Source organism: Plutella xylostella, chromosome 10, assembly GCF_932276165.1.
Source record: "Plutella xylostella chromosome 10, ilPluXylo3.1, whole genome shotgun sequence".
NCBI classification, from domain to species: domain Eukaryota; kingdom Metazoa; phylum Arthropoda; class Insecta; order Lepidoptera; family Plutellidae; genus Plutella; species Plutella xylostella.
In genome coordinates, this window is record NC_063990.1 from 386,877 (window position 1) to 406,566 (window position 19,690).

The 19,690-nt window shown below is 44.9% G+C and overlaps 1 protein-coding gene across 1 annotated transcript in view; it reads right to left on the reverse strand.

The window, feature by feature from the left end:
* Positions 1–19,671, reverse strand: part of LOC105386957 (intermembrane lipid transfer protein Vps13D) — a 45,917-nt gene extending 26,246 nt beyond the window's left edge. The window contains 30 exon segments of the mRNA XM_048623732.1: positions 376–512; positions 1,127–1,244; positions 1,691–1,837; positions 2,079–2,216; positions 2,482–2,674; positions 3,089–3,214; positions 3,590–3,761; positions 4,357–4,536; positions 5,687–5,817; positions 6,352–6,517; positions 6,809–6,979; positions 7,300–7,407; positions 7,796–7,941; positions 8,662–8,840; positions 9,217–9,355; positions 9,972–10,111; positions 10,518–10,641; positions 11,069–11,201; positions 11,533–11,713; positions 12,134–12,302; positions 12,633–12,790; positions 13,070–13,235; positions 13,422–13,717; positions 13,922–14,103; positions 14,357–14,510; positions 14,844–15,011; positions 15,280–15,531; positions 17,057–17,236; positions 18,618–18,808; positions 19,308–19,671. Coding sequence (XP_048479689.1) covers positions 376–512; positions 1,127–1,244; positions 1,691–1,837; positions 2,079–2,216; positions 2,482–2,674; positions 3,089–3,214; positions 3,590–3,761; positions 4,357–4,536; positions 5,687–5,817; positions 6,352–6,517; positions 6,809–6,979; positions 7,300–7,407; positions 7,796–7,941; positions 8,662–8,840; positions 9,217–9,355; positions 9,972–10,111; positions 10,518–10,641; positions 11,069–11,201; positions 11,533–11,713; positions 12,134–12,302; positions 12,633–12,790; positions 13,070–13,235; positions 13,422–13,717; positions 13,922–14,103; positions 14,357–14,510; positions 14,844–15,011; positions 15,280–15,531; positions 17,057–17,236; positions 18,618–18,808; positions 19,308–19,404 — 4,842 coding nt within the window. The 5' untranslated portion in view covers positions 19,405–19,671.
* Positions 19,672–19,690: the final 19 nt, after the last annotated feature.

Below are 19,690 nucleotides of genomic sequence, written 5' to 3' on the forward strand. Positions count from 1 at the left end.
TCGACAGTTATTAATTAGATGATTTAACAACTGTAAAACAATAACTACTGTAAATCAGATTTACAACGTCGATCATCAACTAGAATATACATACAAACTAACTATTTCACGTTTAAATTGCCAAATAAAAAGGTTTACAATTACCACTATTATTTAGCCCATGGAAAGGGAATTTTAGAAGAATTACCGCGAAGTTAGACGCCTAATCTGAATAACCTTTAACGTTTACTCAATATTGGAAAATAGGCTCTTATCTCAATTAGCTTGGAATACGTTACCACATCATGCACATTAGTCTATTGAGCATGTAATAGTACACAAGCTGTTGTTGTTTACGCTGTAAATTTTCTTAATAAATAAAATTTAAGCCCCCACCTGTATGTTGGTCTCGTGGGGGTGCAGGCGCTCGTAGTTGACGTTGAACTCGCGGAAGGAGAGGTCCACCATGCTCTTCTCCCCGCGCCCGAAGTCCGCGCGCAGCTCCACCGTGAAGTGAGGCAGTTGGAAGTTTACTGGAAATGGCGACAAGATTTTGGATGGTTTTAAAAACGTTTATTCCGTAAAGATAATGCAAGTATGATTATTAGCACGAATCAGAATCACTTACATCACAGCTCAGAATCACACAGAAAAGTACTAACAGCCGTAAAATAGTCTACTGCAGGATATATTTTATTTATTTAATACTTTATTATTGCACAAATGTAATGTACTGTGATTTTCCAAGACTGGGGGGCTATTGCCTACCTTACCATATTTGTTAGTAAGCAAACCCTGGTATCTCTCATATAGTAGTAAAGGTAATGAATGGGGTCATTCTTCCAAAATCCTTACTGGGTGCCTAAAATAGACTGTTGAAGTAGTTTCAACCAATTATAGAATATTCTAAAGTCTGTTTTTTAATCTCAGATACTAAATGCAATAAAGTATTAAATAATAATAATAATAAATTGACCAATAATGAACGGTTCATCAACAGTCGATTGTCCCACGATTAAGTGACGTATCGTTCTATTGGGGGGACAATCGACTGATGATGAATCTCGAATCAATTTAGTATCTGAGATAAAAGGACAGACTTTAGTAGTTAACTACACCAGAATCATTACTCCACTGAGTGACTTACCTCGGAGCTGCGTGTGGCGGGTGCGTCCGGGCGCGCGGGGCGGCGGCGGCACCAGCACCTGCGCGCGCACCGCCGGGTCCAGCCGCAGCGTGGGCACCGCGCCCTCCGCCACTGACGACTGCGGAAGGTAAACTGTGTTATTCATCAGAACAAATCACGTCCTGCTGCTGGGGCAGGGGTTCCTTCTAAAGAATAAAATAAATAATTATGTGGTGACATCTCTCACACGGCCATCCGACCCAAAAGTAGGCAGAGCGTGTGATATGGGTGTCGGACAGCTGAAATTATGAAGGAAGTGTTTTAGGTTTAGTCCACCACGCGAGAACAGTGCGGATTGGTGGACCCCAACACAAGCAAGATTGTGCTGAAAGAGTTGTTTAAAGATGTTTAAAAGCTGCCCGAAGGCCTCTGACTAGGCTTTACAACTGCTGCCGAAACAGCAACCGCACAACAATGTTATAGATGGATGTATAGAAGGAAGCGAAGAGAAAGGAAAGGGAAGGTGTGTTTCAGTGTCCGTAAATGCGGCATATTCACCGTCTGCAAGTCAGTGACGTCACATACCTGCATGTGCTGGGGCGCTGGCGGGGGCTGCTGTGGCGGCGCGGCGGGGTCGCTGCCCATCCAGCGCAGCGTGTCCACGAGCTGCACGTACTGCTCCCGTGTTGACGTCACGCGCAGCCCGCCCACTATCTTGCCTGTCACTTCGCACTGCAGGGGAATGGTACATGGATTATATAAGAGAACCCCATGATTGCAGGAGATTCAATAGTCTAGTTAATTTGTAGGTAGTGTAAAGAGGTGTTTTGGGGCGATTCATTTAGAGAGTCATCTCTCAGATCTGGAGCCCATTCTAGAGTTTCCCAAATAAAGTTTTGAATCAATGGCAATGTGGTACACTAGAGGCATGTTCTCTGCGGCCAGGCTGCGTGTCCTCAGTACATTCACTCACCCCGGGCTCGTCGTTGTAGTTGACAGTGAGGTGCAGCGCCGTGTCGTGAAGCACGGGCCTGCCCGCCGCCGCGTCGTACACTAGAGGCATGTTCTCTGCCGTCAGGCTGTGTGTCTTCAGCTTCTCCGCTATGTCCAGCTGTGGGAAAGGGAAGGATTTAGATGCTGCTGTGAGTGAATGAAACCTAAAGTGTAGGTTAAACTGTTAGATAGATAGATAAAGTTCCTTTATTTGTACACAAGAACAGAATTTACAACGCTTATATATAACACATAGGTACAAAAAAGGCGGTCTTATCGCTAAAAGCGATTTTTTCAAGACTATGTTCAAATAGGGTCAAATGTACCAAAAAACTGTTTTATTAGCTACCGGGCAATCATTATCAAGTATGAACACAACTCACAGAATGCAGCGAGATATCCCTGACTTTGACGGTGTAGTCGCTGCCTCCCGCTCCCCCCGCGCCCCCCGGCCCCCCCGCGGCCCCCTCCTGTCGGTTGGCGAGGCTCATGCGGCCGAGGTGCGCGATCAGCACCTGCGTGCTGCGCTCCGAGCGAGGCAGGATCACCACGGGAGTCTCGAGCTCTATCGTGATGCTGGAAGGTAATGGCGGCTGGTGAAGATAGCTATTTTGGCGATTCGGCTTGCGACCAATCACGTACGTACGGTCATGTGCAGAGAAACCTGACCCCCCTCTCATAGTAACAATGCTTCTGAGAGGGATCAGATCTTCTTGAGACATGAAAACGGAAATTGAGTTTTTAAGCAGTATTTAATCGATATAAAAGATTATCAAATGTTTTTTTACATGTTTTAAACTATAAGTAAATACTTAACTGAAAATGGTAAAAAGTCTAACCCCCTTATTCATAGAAAAGTTAGAGGTAGTTCTTTGACAGAGGGACAAAATAATTCAACAGCTAAAACGTTCCGTAACTTTTCTATGAATAAGGCGGTAAAAGTTTAAGAATTTATAAATGGACTATAACTACATTATAAACAACCCTTACCTGAGTAGTATATCAGTCTTGTCGGTGGGATCATCCACGGACGTGGCGAGGCTGATCGTGCGGCGCCGCGGGGACACGCCCTCCATCGACTGGGACAGCTTCGGGTTCGCGTACAGACCCTCCATCCTGGAAGTAAGGTTCAGTTATATTTATAGACTGACTCAGTTTGTTCTGCTGTACACTTTGTGGCTTAGAGACCCACTTGAGGCACTTTTAGGTTAAATGTTATGGAAGACGAGCCTATTGCTATCCTACGGACACGATCGATATCTGCCCGGCCGGGATTCGAACCCGTAACCCACGGCAAAAGCCACGTTGACGTCACATCTGGGAGGCACTACAGTTGTGACGTCACAGCAGGTCAGCCAGGTACTGCTGGAGCTACAGTAGTGACGTCACACCTGGGCTGCACCAGCCCCTGCGCCATGTCGGCGGCGGCGGCGCGGATGGAGCGGCCCAGGTCCGCCAGGTGCTGCTGGAGCTACAGTAGTGACGTCACACCTGGGCTGCACCAGCCCCTGCGCCATGTCGGCGGCGGCGGCGCGGATGGAGCGGCCCAGGTCCGCCAGGTACTGCTGGAACTCGCTGACGCAGGAGCGCAGCTCGCGGAGCACGCGCGCCGAGTGCGTGTACCACACCGACGCCACCTGCAGCGACAGCGACACCGACACGTCTGCGGGGGGAGAGAGCAGGATAAGTGATAATGCCAATCAGTAATTTAAATTCTAAGTTAACTTAATAATATAATAATAATATAAACACTCACACCTTGTACTAATGTACTCCCTTGCGGGGTAGGCAGAGGTGCATTGCTGCACCCACTATTCGCCAGTGTTATATTAGTCCCAATGTAATAGAGGGCGGGCCTATTGCCATTTTACGGGCACATCCAAGACCCGAGAACAAATGTCTCTGTTTAAACAAATATCTGCCCCAGCCGGGAATCGAACCCGGGACCTTCGGCTCAGTAGTCAGGGTCCCTAACCACTACACCATCCGGTCGTCTTAAGTTAACTTATTCATTCTTATTTGGCACAAAAGGTAAACAATCTTTGTCTGTCTTTTAATCCAAATTCTATTAAACAAATAAACTGTAGCCAATAGAAATGGTTTAATTACGAAATCAATAATTTTTGCTTGTAAGTATTTCATTTGTCATGTTTTATTTTATAACTTAGTTTTTAAAATTAATTTAAATAAAACACTCCAACGACACTCCAAGACTGTTCAAAATCTGTGCCAAGTAAGAAAAAATACATTATACTCACCCGTGTCACAGTACTTCCTAGTCAACCTGAACGTCAGGGCGGCGCCGCCGGGGGCGCGGTACAGCGCGGGGGGCGGGGCGGCGGCGCGGCCGGCGCTGCACACGCGCGCGTGCACGCCCCCGCAGAGGGACACCACGCCCACGCCGCCTAGGGACCCGCTCACCTCCATGCCCGTGCTCTCTGTGAGGTGTAAGGGTCAAGGTCAGGTTGAGGTGTAATGTTACTACCGAACATTGTGGTTCGAGAGCTTCGTAATGGCCTGTACTCGCGTATACGGTATTACTCGATCGACCTAAACTGTCGAGTAAAACCCATGGCATAATTATTTTCATTTAATTCCATCGAGCTGTAAGTTTTGCGATCCACACGTGGATTTTTACTCAACTTCGAGTAAAACTATCGAGTAATAAACTGGCTGAATAGTAAATAAGTTACAATTTGTCACCTATTCTCACCATAATTCGGTATGTTAAGTAAAAATTTTTGATGCTAATTCCAAAACCGTTTCGAGATATTACCTTCTTAATAAGTGTCTCATTCTTAAAAATATAAAATATTCAAGGATTCCGATTATTTTATCAAAAATGAAAATATAATTTGTCCTTCAAGACGCTGCGCAAGGTTAAAGTTACAACCAAAGAGAATGAAAATGTTCAATTGTTAAATGTCACTTCTGTCAATCTAAAGTGTAAATATTCACAGAGTTACGATCTTGATGACGTCAGCGGCTGCATGGTAGCGAATGACGTCATAAAATCGTCGAAGAGACGATCTTTAATTATTTTTTATTAAATTAACGAGAGCAGTAAAATAAAAAATATTCAAATTAGTGTCTCAAATTCCAACATACTTCAATTTAAAATTATAAAAACAATCACCATAAAATTACTTAACATACCGAATTGTAGTTTTATATGACGAGTAGGCACGTTCTAGCAGTGAATGGTCCATTCGATATTTCGATGAGTCAGGTTGTTGATATCGAAATTCATCGTTACCCTCCATAAATAAAGGCACAGGCAGATAGCACACATTTGATTTAATCGGAGTCATAATTTACTTTTAGAAATTATGACGTGAGGCACTTTCACATCCAAACGCTAAACTACCCACTATAGTCATATTTTTCTTTACATGCACCGTCCACAGATTCCTCCCACTAATATTTTATTTGTCAATGAGAGGTTTTCTTTGACAGTTTAAAAGTTCCAAAATCGTCCAACAGATGGCCGCCGGTGCTATATTTTTTTCAAAAACGTAAATTTTTGCGTTCTTTACATAAATTTCTACATTCATCTCCTTTGTAAATCACATAGCACATGTCTCTCACCGAGCGTGGCCTGTATCTTGGCCTCGCTGAGCGTGGCGGTGGCGATCTTCTTGGCGGCCAGCTGCCCCGCCTCCGCCTGCGCGCGCAGCAGCAGCACGCCCAGACGGTGGAAGTCGAACGTTATCTCCGTCCTGAGAATGTATCGACGATTAACATATTAAAGGTTTAGAAGGGCACGTACGGGGCGCATTTAATACGTGACAAAAGTTCTCCGTCACGCTCGCTCTTGAGGCTGCGCGATGCATAACTTATGTCATGTCTTAAATGCGCCCCGTGCTACTATCCAAGGTATCATTACATGTAAACGGAATACACTACGGCAATACGCAAACGAATATGCTGGTGTAGTATCAAACAAAACTAACAAAGGTACAACATGACGTCGAGCGGGTGGAATTTCTCTCATGGAATTCGTTTTCGTTACGTTCAGAAGCTTCCCAGTGAGGGCGGGCGCAAGATTTGATTTTACAGCGTGGTGTTTTATGGATTATGTAACAGTTCATAAAACACCACGCTGTAAAACCAACACATAAACGGAAGCATACGTTTTCCGTCGGGCCCGTTCACGTCGCGCGGTCTCGAGAGCAAGCTAGGCGGAAAAACTTTACCACGTCTTATCGTGCACATCTTGCGCCCCATGCTAGATATGCTGGTGCACATAATACCTGACTTCCTTGACCACCTCCTCAGTGGTCTCCTCGCTGGTCTCAGCGGGCGGCGCGGCGCGTGGCTCGGCCGGGTGCTCGGGCTCCGTCGGCGGCTTCTTAGCAGTGCTAGTGCCGAGCACACGCTGCGTGAAGCCTATGAGTTCCACTATGGTTTCTTGATTCGCTATTGGAAATAAATATTGAGAAGGGGGTTTAGTTAGTTATCACTTACCACTATACTATTTCAACTAACGTAATCGTCATTATTTTCATAGGTCACAATGGTAATTTATGTATTATTACTAACAATAACTCTTCATAAATTGTGACAAATCACATGAGCCTCATGATACTCATCATCATCATCATAATTATAACTACCCTTAACAGTCTTTGTTCAAACTGACAAAATTATTCAACACAATCTAGTAATTTGACATTGAAAATCATATTAATTCATTTCTGAAAAACTCACCAATAATATCCAAATTATTAAACAATATATTAGCGATCCTGAGGTCCTCGCTGCCCTCTCCGCCCTTCACGAAGCACAGCTCGATGGCGATGAGCGCCTCCTCGTCCACCATGCCGGCCGCGCCCCAGCCCGCGCCCGCCCAGCCGCCGCCCGCGCCCAGCGTGCTCGCGCCTGCGGACGAGTGCGAAACGTGATTGCATGGATTTATAGAAAGATAGTGCTAACGTAACTTTGCAGGTTTAAAAGAGTTGGAATACATAATACAAACTTCATCACAGTTGGTTTTACATAAAGATTCTCTTGATGTGTAAATTTGGTTCTTCCAATTCGAATGTGTGAATTAAATTATCAAATAAAAAAAAAACATGAAGTTACTTTTCGACCATTTACTAAACTGTTTGAAATAAAATTGAAGTTCGAAACAGTTTCTTGCATGACAAAAACATATCAACCTAACGCATCCTCAACCAACATAGTAAAGTAGTACTCACCAGGCCCCCAGCCAGTGCCAGCGGGGCCCCAGCCCTGCACGGCGCCCCACGGGCCCACGGGGGCGCCCCACGCCGCCGTCGGGCTCTTCGCGCGCTCCCACTCGCCCTCTACAGACATGCACGGTTGTCTATGGTTAGCTAATGGTTGGACTAGTTGGGTTTGCTAATGAAGTTTAGGGGTTATTGTTATAACTTGGGTTTAAATGTTATGTAAAATTGGATCAAAGATATTGTTTGTACCAAGTATGGGAACTAAAGGTTCTATGTTTGTACACAATGATTGTGTGAATGTAATGTAAGTCAAAACAAATTTGTAAATCTGAGTGGAAAAGATACTATTAGGAAGCCTTAGGTATTTATACAAATATGATAATATCATCACAGATAAGCTTATATATATATATATATATATTCAATAGTATTTTGGAAACATTAATTAAATTATATACATTTCGACACATTTTACACTAACATACACACACATCACATGACTCACGTTTCTTGTACATCTGCGCGTGTAGATCGTTGAGCGCGTGCGTGAGCGCGTGCGGCGGCGGCGGCGACGTGGGCGCCGTGGGCGACGTGGGCGCCACGGGCGACGTGGGCTCCGAGCCGCGGATGCTGCCCGATGCTACGTCCATACTGCACATTATGAAATTATCTTATTAGAATGTAAAACAGCTTGTAGCGGCTCTATTCGGAAGATAACTGTCTTTAAAATATACTTGATATTTAGGAAGTTTTCAAATTCCAACAAGAGGTTGGCTACTTGGTCATAGAAGAAAGAAAATCCTCATAACTAGTCGACAAAACCACTTGAAATTGGTCACCCATCCAATGGCTGACCGTGTCAGTTGTTGCTTAACCTCAGCGATCAGTTACGATTACTGAGGCCCGCTAGTTACGATTCTGGACGGATTTTCTGGACGCTTCCGTGCTTCGGACGGCACGTTAAGCCGTGGGTCCCGGTTGCTGCTTCGGCAGCAGTCGTTAAGCCTAGTCAGAGGCCTTCGGGCGGCTTGAAAACATCTGACAGTCGGGTTGCCCACTTACCCGACAACTCTCTCAGCACAAGCTTGCTTGTGTTGGGGTCCACCAACCCGCACTTGGCCAGCGTGGTGGACTAGGCCTAAACCCTTCCTTCATTGGAAGGAGACCCGTGCCCCAGCAGTGGGGACGTAATGGGTCGTGATGAGTCGACAAAACGTAGCTTTCACTGTAGTGTGGCAATACCATCCCCTAGTAGTCTAAATAAGTTACGCCATGTAATACAATAAACAGACTTTAACATCACTCTTGTTTCATTGGACATGTCGTCCTTACCACAGCTACATCACTAATCCATATCTGCACACAACACACCCGACATGCTTATGGCTCGCGACGAGCAGCTCGAAGTCCGGCCCGTACGTCTGCAGCGCGTCCACCAGCAGCAGCGAGTGCACGGAGAGCGACGTGGACACGTCCACAGGACGAGCTGTGAGGGCTAGCTTCACGCCACACACTTGGACCTCGGCGATGCTGCGCCCGCGGGATTGGACCTGTGGTAAGGGGCAAATTATGGCTGTTACATAATGATTAATAAAAAATAATGATTTCTCATTTGGGAAGTCATCAAGCCTCATATGAGGCCATCCAGGAGGATTCCAGAGTTATCCGATACTCTTTGGCAGAGTTCTATGTTGATGTTTAATGGATGAAAGCATGGCATGCTCTAATTTATATATATGAAAGAACAGTGGTGTGTAAATATACATTCAAAAATTCAATTGAAAGTCTTTCAACCTCCATCCACTACTATCTGTAACTGATCGCTATTCAGTGTCAAACTTGTGGTAATTTAATAGTTTGACATCGCTAGAATAACCAGCTTAGCGACACAAAGAAGGTGATATCGTTGCTTTATTATTCCCTCACCTCAAGCGACATCTGGTCGATCGCGAACTGCAGCATGAACAGCCGCGCTGCGTTGTGCTGCTGCTCCGAGCGCTCGCTGTCCTCCGTCTCGTCCTCCGCCGCCGCCGGCGCGCTGTGCGCTGTCTGCCGCGGTGACGGGCTGGAGGGGGAATGTTAGATTAAGGTTTTGTATTGATTAGTAGAAGGCAGTTTGTAGGTTGACAGGGAGGTGTGAATAACTTGGCGACGCTATAAGTGCGCGTTTTTCTTTATTGACTCAGAATTGATGCTGTGCGCCGTCTGCCGTGGTGAAGGGCTGGGGGGTAATGTTCCGGTTAGGACTTGGTATTGATGAGTAGAAGGCACTTTTTAAGGACATGGAGGTGTGAAAAACTGGGTGACACTATAAGTACTCGCTTCGCTATATTGTCTCAGCATTGATTAGGTTCGCATGCACATTTTATTTATCATTCGTTTAGCGCGCATCGATTATGTGTTAGCTGAATGCATTTGGCGTTGAATAATGGGGTCGATTTGTATTGACCAACCATTGCAGAGAACTATCTATACTTGTATCAACAAGTGCTAGCTGTCGAAACCACAATTGCTGCAGTGAAGGCCTGTATACATGAGTTATCTTCGCGATGCGAGCGTCACGCTCTCTCTAGGGAACCCCTGCAAATGGTATACACTAGAACGCCGCACAGCGTGGTCGCCGGGAACTGCAGCGCTGGTCCACCCCACGCCGCTCCGCCTGCAGTATACACTAGACTCACGTGTCGGGCTGGGCGGGCAGCAGCGCGGCCACGGCGGCCAGCTTGGGCTCGCTGAGGTGCACGACCAGCGCGGGCAGCGTGCCGCGCAGCGTGGCCGCCGGGAACTGCGGGTCTTGCGTCCACACCACTCTACGCTCCGCCTGGGGGGGAAATAATAAATCAGCTTCCTGGTTGTAGGTCTAGCTAGGAATGCAACTTTAATCGGATAGTAGACTTTTCCTCCGAATTTGGCAGTCTAAATAATGAAAACATAACATGTGTGGGAACATCTCACACAAGACCATCCTGCTTCCCTATTCACAGCACAAAAGTTCGTTCGTTTTGGTATCTGGTAATTTAAAAAATACGTCGAGAAACAGAGAGGCCACACAATCGCAATATCTTAGTTACATATCGTAACGATACGATGTGTGAGAAATCTCCCTAATTTTGGTCCTCCGAGCCGGATATGCACCAGCAACCTCTGATGCACATTCATCCAAGACCCAAACACAAATAGGTCTTTAAAAGTATATTAGCCGTGAGATAGTATTGGATGATGGGTACCTGCAGCGAGATGCTGAACCGGTCCAGCAGGTGCAGGCTGGAGCTGGTCTTGGTGTGCGCGTACTTCCAGTTGTCGCGCGCGCGCCCCACCAGGATCTGCAGGTCGCTGAACTCTATGTTGTATCTGGAATTGACAAACAGAGGGATGGAATTACATAGTGAATAACCTTTGATATCCGATAAACTGAACTGAATCGTATTATTTTACATCATCAACCGGAAACTGTCCCCGAATTTCAGCTTCCTCATCTAGCCGCTATCGGCTATCTATCTATACCGGGTATTTTTTATCTTGTAGCGCAACACATACTATGAAGTAGTCCTCACCACCACTGAAGTCTTTACGACCTAACCATGACTTATTTTCCTTTAAATATATTATTAACCCCGACATATGCATAGACATAGGCTCCTCAGAAAATATGTCTTACAGATTCTAGTTTTGTCTTTAAAGTCTGGTATTCATTCGCTGGACGATGAAGGCAAAGGACCGAGTCTTGTGTCTAATGACTAATCAAATTGTTTACCATTTATACACGGTGTGTACCCACCTGTCATATAGCCTCTGATGCAAGTTAGCAGCATCGATAGCGTGCGCGGAGGGGGGCGGGGCCGCGCCGGGCGGGGGGGACGCGGGCGACAGCAGGCTGCCCGGCGGCGTCGAGCACGGCGTCATGAAGCACTCTGTGGAAGTGGTGATAAGGGTTAATTTGGGGTAGGAGGTTATTGAAAACTGCTGATAGATGGTGAAGATGTTTCCTTGACAAGGATATATCTTGCAAGGGCGATTTCTACAGTAACATATACTTAAATCTCTTCTGATGGTATCTAAAGATGTTGGTATACTTAGGCTGTTTCCGAAATGACACATCAAACTTGTAAAAAAAGCGTGTCAGTTTCAAAACTAAACGAAATGACTATGCGAAAAGAATCACTATGGTGCACTTGAGAGTACACAAAGGCCTTTGGCGGTGATGGTGGAAAAGGTACCTACAGTACTGAAAGCGACTATTACCCTCATCGTGATCATCGCTAGGCGGGGTGGTGGGCTCGGGCGGCGCGGGCCCCGCGTTGTTGAGCCTCATGCGGCCGAAGTCCACGACCAGCACGGGCGCGTCGCGTGACGTCAGCTCTTCGACCACGAAGATCTGGGGAGCTGAGATGTCCAGCTCCACGCTCCACGAGCGCCGCTCGCCCTGTGGTATAGGATTTTGAGTGTAAAATGTGTAAAAATAAATTTTGAATATGAAATAGAGAAATGATTATGATGTGCTAAAATTCGATTAAAATGGATGACACACATAACTGTAAACTTTTACTGCCTATAATAATAACCTTTTGCCGACTTAGGTCTATCAGGAAAAATGACTAGGTATAAATATGGCTAGAACGGGATATTGTCAAGAAAGAAAATTGGAGAGATGTATTATTAACTAAGTATTAAAATGCCGACATTTAAAAAAGTCCAATACGATTGCGGTTTCAATTGTATTTCGGACGTTAAATACAAAAAAGTAAATGCAAAAATAAATATTTAAAATTTTTATTGGGCAAAATGTAAAAAGTGTAAAACTAACTTCTGAATCACATCTTATTCATCGGTGTCTAGTACTGACCGGATGCGCGCGCATGATGTGCTGCCAGTGCGTGAGCAGGTGCTGCCGCGTCCTCACAGCAGCGGCTGACAGCGGCGGGCGGCCCAGCGGCCCCAGCACGAACTGCGACGCCCAGCGCACCACGCGCCGGTTGTACACCACCTCGAGCGACTGGCACTTCACGTACAGTCTGCGGGATAGACAGTTGGTCGTGTAGTTGTGATTCAAGTTGCACATTTTACATTTACAAAATTATTAGGGCCTGAGAATTTATTTATTTGCGATTTTAAAGTTGCACATTTTACATTCACAAAAAGTAGTTTTTTTTTGTCTATTGCTGGCATCGAAACTTCGCAACGGGTGGACCGATTTGAGCGTAGCAAACTTTACAATGGACACTTTGATCTTATTCATGATAAATTTTAATTGGTAGTGCGAAATCTAAAAGCCAAAGGCCATATTTTTTCTTACAGCAACCGTTGGATTTATAATTAACAAAAAAAAACGTAAACCCACTAACTTGTAATCACAGTTCATATTGAACGGCTTCTTCTCATACTGCAGCAGGAAGAGGGGCTCGGCGGGGGGCGCGGCGGGCGCGGGGGGCGCGGGCGCGCGCGACCACGACATGACTGATGCAGCTGTGTTCATGGCCGACAGACCCTCGCGGACTTGACCCTTGGGGAGAGGAGCGTTGTTAATTGACGAGAATATTTGGAAGTGTGTCCTTGAAAGCCCATTTTGATTGAACTTTGGTTAGTTTGTTACTGAGCTGACATGGCCAAATGCTGCCTGTTCAGGGAAAAGCATGCAAGCCTGAAAGACTTGGCTCCCCAATACCTCTACCTCAGATATGAAATCAGCAGTCAGTGCCCAAAAAGTTGCGTTACCCAGCTGCTTGGCTGACTATGTTATTTTAGTGCCTTCCGACAGCCCCTCCTCCGCCACTCTACTCACGGTGTGCACGAGCACGGGGTAGGCGGTGGGCTGCAGGCGGTCGCGCACGCACACGGCGCCCACGCCGGCCGTGGCGCCCAGCCCGCCCGTGCGCGGCCGGCACTCCAGCCCCAGCGACACGTGAGAGAAGTCCAGCTCCAGTTGCGGGAGGGATGACTTGTCAGGACTGGAATAGAAGCAGAGAAATAATAAGAGATTTGTCGTCATAATCTATCAATAAAAATCCTGATCTGTCTTTAAAACCAGAGTTTACGGAGTAGACTTACAAAGTCCAGTACTTTCAGAGTAATAAAAGCGACACAGACAGGACTCAAACATGCGTTTAAAACAACAAAAAATCCACAACACTCACTTGGCCTCCTCCTCATCCGTGTTCACCATGATCAGATTCAGACTCCCATTAACCAGCATGAACTCGAACTGCCCAAACACAGTATCCCGCTTCAACAGTGTATTATTCTCCAGTGAGTCCGCCAGTACATCCAGTATCTCTTCTTCTAGGTCCGGGGGCGCGGCCTCGGGGGCGGGGGGCGCGGAGTACCAGCCCCACCACTGCGGGAACCAGTGAACCAGCATGCTGCGCCCGGAGCTGGCGGGCTTGTCCGGGGTGGACACGGGGGTTGATTTGGGCACCTTGCGCATCGCGATCTGTTGAGGGGTTTGGGGATTAGTGGTGAATAATATGGAGAAATAAAGACCTTGAAATATGCAAGTTGTAGTTGTAACGTGCACTTTATAATCAATTCTAAATATGGTTAAAGTTAAGAGCGATTCAGACGCTCTCATCAAGAGCACCATTTTATTTTCAGCTTCACAACCTTATATACTATTCCAATTCGAAAGCTAACCAACCTCTCTAAGCGGCTTCAGCACATGCAGCGGCGTCTTCCACTCATACTCGTCCTTGATAGCCTTCTTGTCACTGGGAAGGGTGGCGGCGGGGTTGTTGAGCACGCCGAGGCAGATGTCCACGTACTGCCGACACTCGCGCGCCGCTTGCAGGCAGGAGGACCAGGTCGGACGGGGTTCCAGCCCTGAGGGGGAAGGGATGTTAGATAACGGAAATGTAAATAGTGGGTACAGGTAGCTAACTATTTTTTTCTGCTAATTGAAATTTGTTGCCTTTACCTATTGCTGCCTGCCTCGTCATATCCTTTGCCGCAATTTTTTGTATCTTATGCGTTAAATGTGTTTCTGTTTCGAGAAATGAGGACAAAGGCTTATGATGAAGCTCGAAAGTCTCGCTTGGTCGTTAACCCACATCACCAACATTCGTTGCATACTCACACTCATGCCTCGTAGTGTGACACTTGACGGCGTAGACCCACCAGGCGCGCGCGCCGCCCGCCACGGCGCCGGCGGGGCGCAGGGCGCGGTGTGCGCGCAGCCGGGCGATGCGCTCCAGCCCGCGCGCGCATCCCACTGCTTGGCTGTACTGGCGCTGAGGGGAGATGGATGATGATAGATTTAATAGTATTTTTATATGGAGTAGAATTAGAGTTAGAGAGACGGACAAATACATGCTGGATATCTATGATAACTGAAAATATGAGGCATTTATAAGACTTATCATCAGAAAAGTCCAAGATACATTAAAAAACGCATAAAAAATACCCCGGGTATTTACATAATATATGTAACATACAAAATTTTGTAAGAGTTGGAGAAAGCGAGATTTAGTAATAAAAACAAAAGATGAAGAGTTCGCTTTAGTGGAAAAGTCAATGGCTAACCGAAATCGCTATATTATTACTTTCCACAAAAACCCACTTACAGAAGTCAAATTCAACAGCACTTTGTCCAAGGTCAAGTTGCACTTGATCCGTGGCCTCGTCCTTGACCGGAGGGGCTGCTCCGTGCGCTCGCGGCACACGCGCGCCACGGCCGACGCCGGCGCCACCAGGTAGCTGTGCGCGCTGCGCCATGTTGCTGACATGCGCGCCTGTGGGAGGGTGCTTTAGGGTTAATACATATTTATTTCACTTTGTTACAGCAAAACTTAATAGACTTCGTTCGGACTTGTACAAGTCCTGCTTACTTATAGCTTAAGATCAAATTATATGCCCGATTCCACGCGAACAGCGATTATCTAAGCGTATTATTAAGTTCACAGTGGAAAAACAGGTTGAAATCGATTGACGTATCGCGTCCATTCTGGTATCATCCTTCAATACAACCCATAAATAATTATGCATCAAAAAACCACTGACCGTAAGCTCAGCGACCGTACAGTCGCTCATCAGCCCGCCCGGCACGGCCACCGGGTCCCAGTACACCGCCAGCTGCTGCAGCTCCAGCAGCTTGAAGGAGCACCCGTCGGCGCCCAGCTGCGCGAACCCGCGCGCCCACGCCGCGTCGCACGACTCCGCCGCCAGCGACTGCATGGTGAGCCCGCACGCGAAGGCGCGCCCGCCCAGGGTTAGGGCGTCCTCGTAGCGGATGTGCACGTCGTTCAGTTTCAGCTGAAGGAAGAGAGGGGGACAGTTAAACAGTAGCTAAGTAAATCGGATTTATGAAACAATAACATACATATATTAATAATTACAGAATCGCGTCGCTCGCGACGTGGGTAAACATAGGGGTAGACCGGGGTAGTCGAGGTCAACATTAACATAGGGAGTGGTTTATGTCTACATTGGATGATGATTGTGATTGACTAAGAGGCTAAAAGCCAATGGTTATTTCGCGCAGCAGTTATAGTAACTAAAGATACTTTATGGACATATGAATGTCATGGAAGATATATTATTTCAGTACTTATAGATCTACCTATTATTAATAATTGTGTATAAACATTCCGCAGTGCAGAAAATATCAATCGCTTAGCGCCAGACATAGGTATAAGTAATTCAAAGATTCATAAGAAAGTATTCTGGATTTTGAAAATCCTATAATGTATTTTTTTTAAATGTGCTATTGTTTTTGTAACCTAATCGGTAAATAAGTATTTTTTGGCTCAGCGTGTCGGGTCGTCGACCCACAGCTCAGTCACGCGTATGAGTTACATAATGTAGTACTCAATCGGGCCGTTACAATGTGTAGTTAATATACATTTGCATACATTAGGAGGTAATTTCTAACAACAGAACTATACCTCAGACCAAACGAAATTTAATTAATTTAACCGACTATCTCAATCGCAGATAATAATTGGTAATTATACTGTATGATTGAAATGTATGGTAAGATATTTGTATTGTATAGTACCTAGGTATCAATGAACAAGGATGAATAGAAAATATCAATCGAAAGTGGGTCGTGAGTATAAATCACGATGGACGCTAGGCGCGCCGCGGAGTGGCGCCAAGTGCTTGCTCAGCCAACAGTACGGCGGTATTGCGCAGTACATGTCTAAGGTGTATGGCAGTCGGTAAAAATATTTCCCAAAAATACTATGAATTCGTTAAAGAAGGACAGTACTCAAAACATAACTATACCTATAACTAATAGCCTACCGATGTCTAAAACTTGCGTCATTAATATTTTAAGGTGTTAATGAGCTCACACATAGGACGAAATATATGCTTAGCTGTCTATCTACTTATGTACATAAATAGGTAATGAAGTCTCCCCGTCCGGTTTGGAAGGACCAAATTAGAATCACGCCAAAAACAAAAACTGCGTCAACGATATTCTTACACGCATCGCTTAGTTATTGGAATGAGCTATAGATTTACTGCTATTAGCTAACACTTTTAAATATAATTAGCTGTGTGCTGAAATACATTTTCTGCATAGGAGTCAGTCACGGTCAATCAAAGTGATTGCTATAATTAGGTACCATCATAATTTGTGATTTATATTCAATGCAGACAGGACTGAATTTTATTTCATAGTTTCCCAACCCCAACTAAGTAATTACTAAAATCAATCATTAGTAGACAGAGTCAGCCTATTGATACTTTCCTGAATAAAATAGTGGAACATCCTACATCTAACCGTGGATTTACAGTCACATGACCATCATTCAGTCCCACGACCACCAACCTGCAAATTCTCGACGATATTCGCCAGCAAGCCAGTCCCATAGCTGAGCCACGAGGAGTAGGAGGTGGCGTAGTAGCTGGCGTCGGTGGCCTCCAGCTCCGCGCGCCACTGCGCCTCCAGCGCGTCCAGCAGCGCCACCTTGCGCTCGTGCGCGATGACGGCTTCCGCCTCCGCATCCCACTGGGGGGACAGAGAGAAGGTTAGCTATGCGGATTGCGGACTCTTTAGTCATGAAGAAAGCAGCGACAGTTTATGGAACAAAAAAACTATTCGAATTTTTACATTGGTAAAGGAATAGGATGCTATGACCCCTTGTGACCACAGAAGCCTTGATAGTAATAGTCACTAAAGATCTCAAGTAGGTACATATTGCGCCCTCTGGAGCCTGTGCCTAGAGAGGATAGATAGATAGATAGATAAAGCGTTTATTTGATCCACTTTCTTACATACACAACAAATCACAATGACAGATATACACATTTGTACTTATAACTAGGTAAATAGTAGCTATGATAAAGACAGGTTTGTACTTAGCAGGTTGTGTGTTGAAGCAGATCAAAAGGGTGAAGTAACTCAGCGTGGATGTTTACTCCAGGAGCAAACCGCTGATTTTCAGTTACCTCCCATTTACTTGTTCCAAGGGTGCCGAATTACATAAATTGTGAGCAAAAAAATGTCCATAGCTCTTTCCAATGGTTTAAAATTCCTCCAAAAACCTATTTTATCTTGGTTGCTACATGAATTAGAATACAGTCAGTTAAGTTATCAGTGTATTAGGTATGTTTTACAGCTTCAGCCTTGACCCTTGATGTCAGATAAGATAGAGGCACACATAATTTAATAATAGCTTGACTTATGCTATGACATCATAAGGTTGATTTGATATGAAATTCTTGTAACCCATACATTGAAGTAAAGAGACTGTTTATCTTATCAATTAGATATCACAATTTCTATGTGAATAAGGTTCAAAACCACTGTTATTATGTCATGGACTGATTCATTGAGACACAGATAGTTAATTTTAGATGAATGTTTCAAGCATAATATTAATGTATCCTCAAAACTTACACTATGTACCTATGTATTATGCATGAATAGTAAGTAATCAACAGCTATTGTAGAGTCATAGGTATTCATAAATGTCTGCTTTCAGCCAAGGTCAATGTATAAATTGTATAAGTGGACAATACTAGAGACAAGAAAAGTATGAGTCACTGCAGTTCAAACATAGATAATAATATTCATAGATTTTACCAATTACCGTGGCCATATCTTGCCAACTATTTCAAAAGGTACAATTTAAAGCCATATTTTTATATTAATGGAAAACCTGCGTTCAATGCCGTTTTATCTAGTCAAAGCTATTATTTATATTCTTTATATACTATTATAATATGTTTCATAACATCACTATTATAAAAGGTATATAAGGGGATAGGGAGGAGAGAGGTCACTTTCAAGCTTTTAAATGTTTTAATCTTTCAAGTGATGTTGAGTCTAATCTATGTATTAACACACCTTTAGTCACCTTTACAAAACCCCTGACAAGCCCACATACCTCATCTAAATTAACAGGAGCAGCAACTATGTAGATGTTCTCTATGGCAATGAGCCACGGCGCAGAGCGGATCTGCCGCACGGGCACCTGCAGCTGCACCTTGCCGATGAACCCGGCGCGCACCTCCACTGGCAGCCCGAGGTGGCGGAATGCATCCTTCTTCAGAGGCAGGTTCTCTAGCTCCACTTTGCCTGGGGGTGGATGAGAATTGTGGTCAATTTATTCAGATGAGAACCTTCATCTATTGCAAGGAAAACATTGTTAATGTGATCAAATTGGTTTTAAATGTATGTTTATAGGTGGTTAACTAAGAATACAATGTAGCTGTAATTGGTTGCTACACTTTGCTGCTCATTTACCTTTTACATGTGGTAAATGTTATACATTGTATTTTACAACTGAGTAGAGAAACAATGTCTTGAAGTGGTGATACAAAGATAAGTTTGCCTGCTCGTCTCTTCTTAATTTTCATACTGATCAAGTACTAAATTGCTTAAGTAATAAAGTAAACAAACCTACCCAATCATAGTTGTATAATTTCATGCCTTTTAACAATACTTTGTTAAAGCAATTCAAGTGAAAAAGTGACAAGGTACCTATTTATGAATTATCCTTTGCTCTACCATAAATTTACTTAATCTTAGATAACGGGTCGCGAAGTGTCGTTGTTGTGGCGGTGTGCGGCAGTACCTGAGGGCAGCGCCACGCTGAGCTGGTCCGTGTTGAGGTTCTCCACATACTTCCCGAGATAGTTGTTCAACACCCAAGCCACCAGTCCCTCCAACATCGTGCATGATCGCGACCAACGGGCCCAGCAATCACTTCACTATCGCAACCAACAAACAATCTTCAATATTATAAACAGATCTCCACTACTTAGCACACCCCATTCACATCGTCTCACTTATCACTGCGAGCACATTGGATTTGCAAATAACTTTTCATAGAATTTATTCAGGTCTATTAAACTTTTTTAGAATAAATCTGAAAAAATACGGGAATATTGCGATTCGCGTCGTGAACTTTTGACGTTTGATTTGATTTGAAAGGTATTTGACACTGACAGGTTTGAC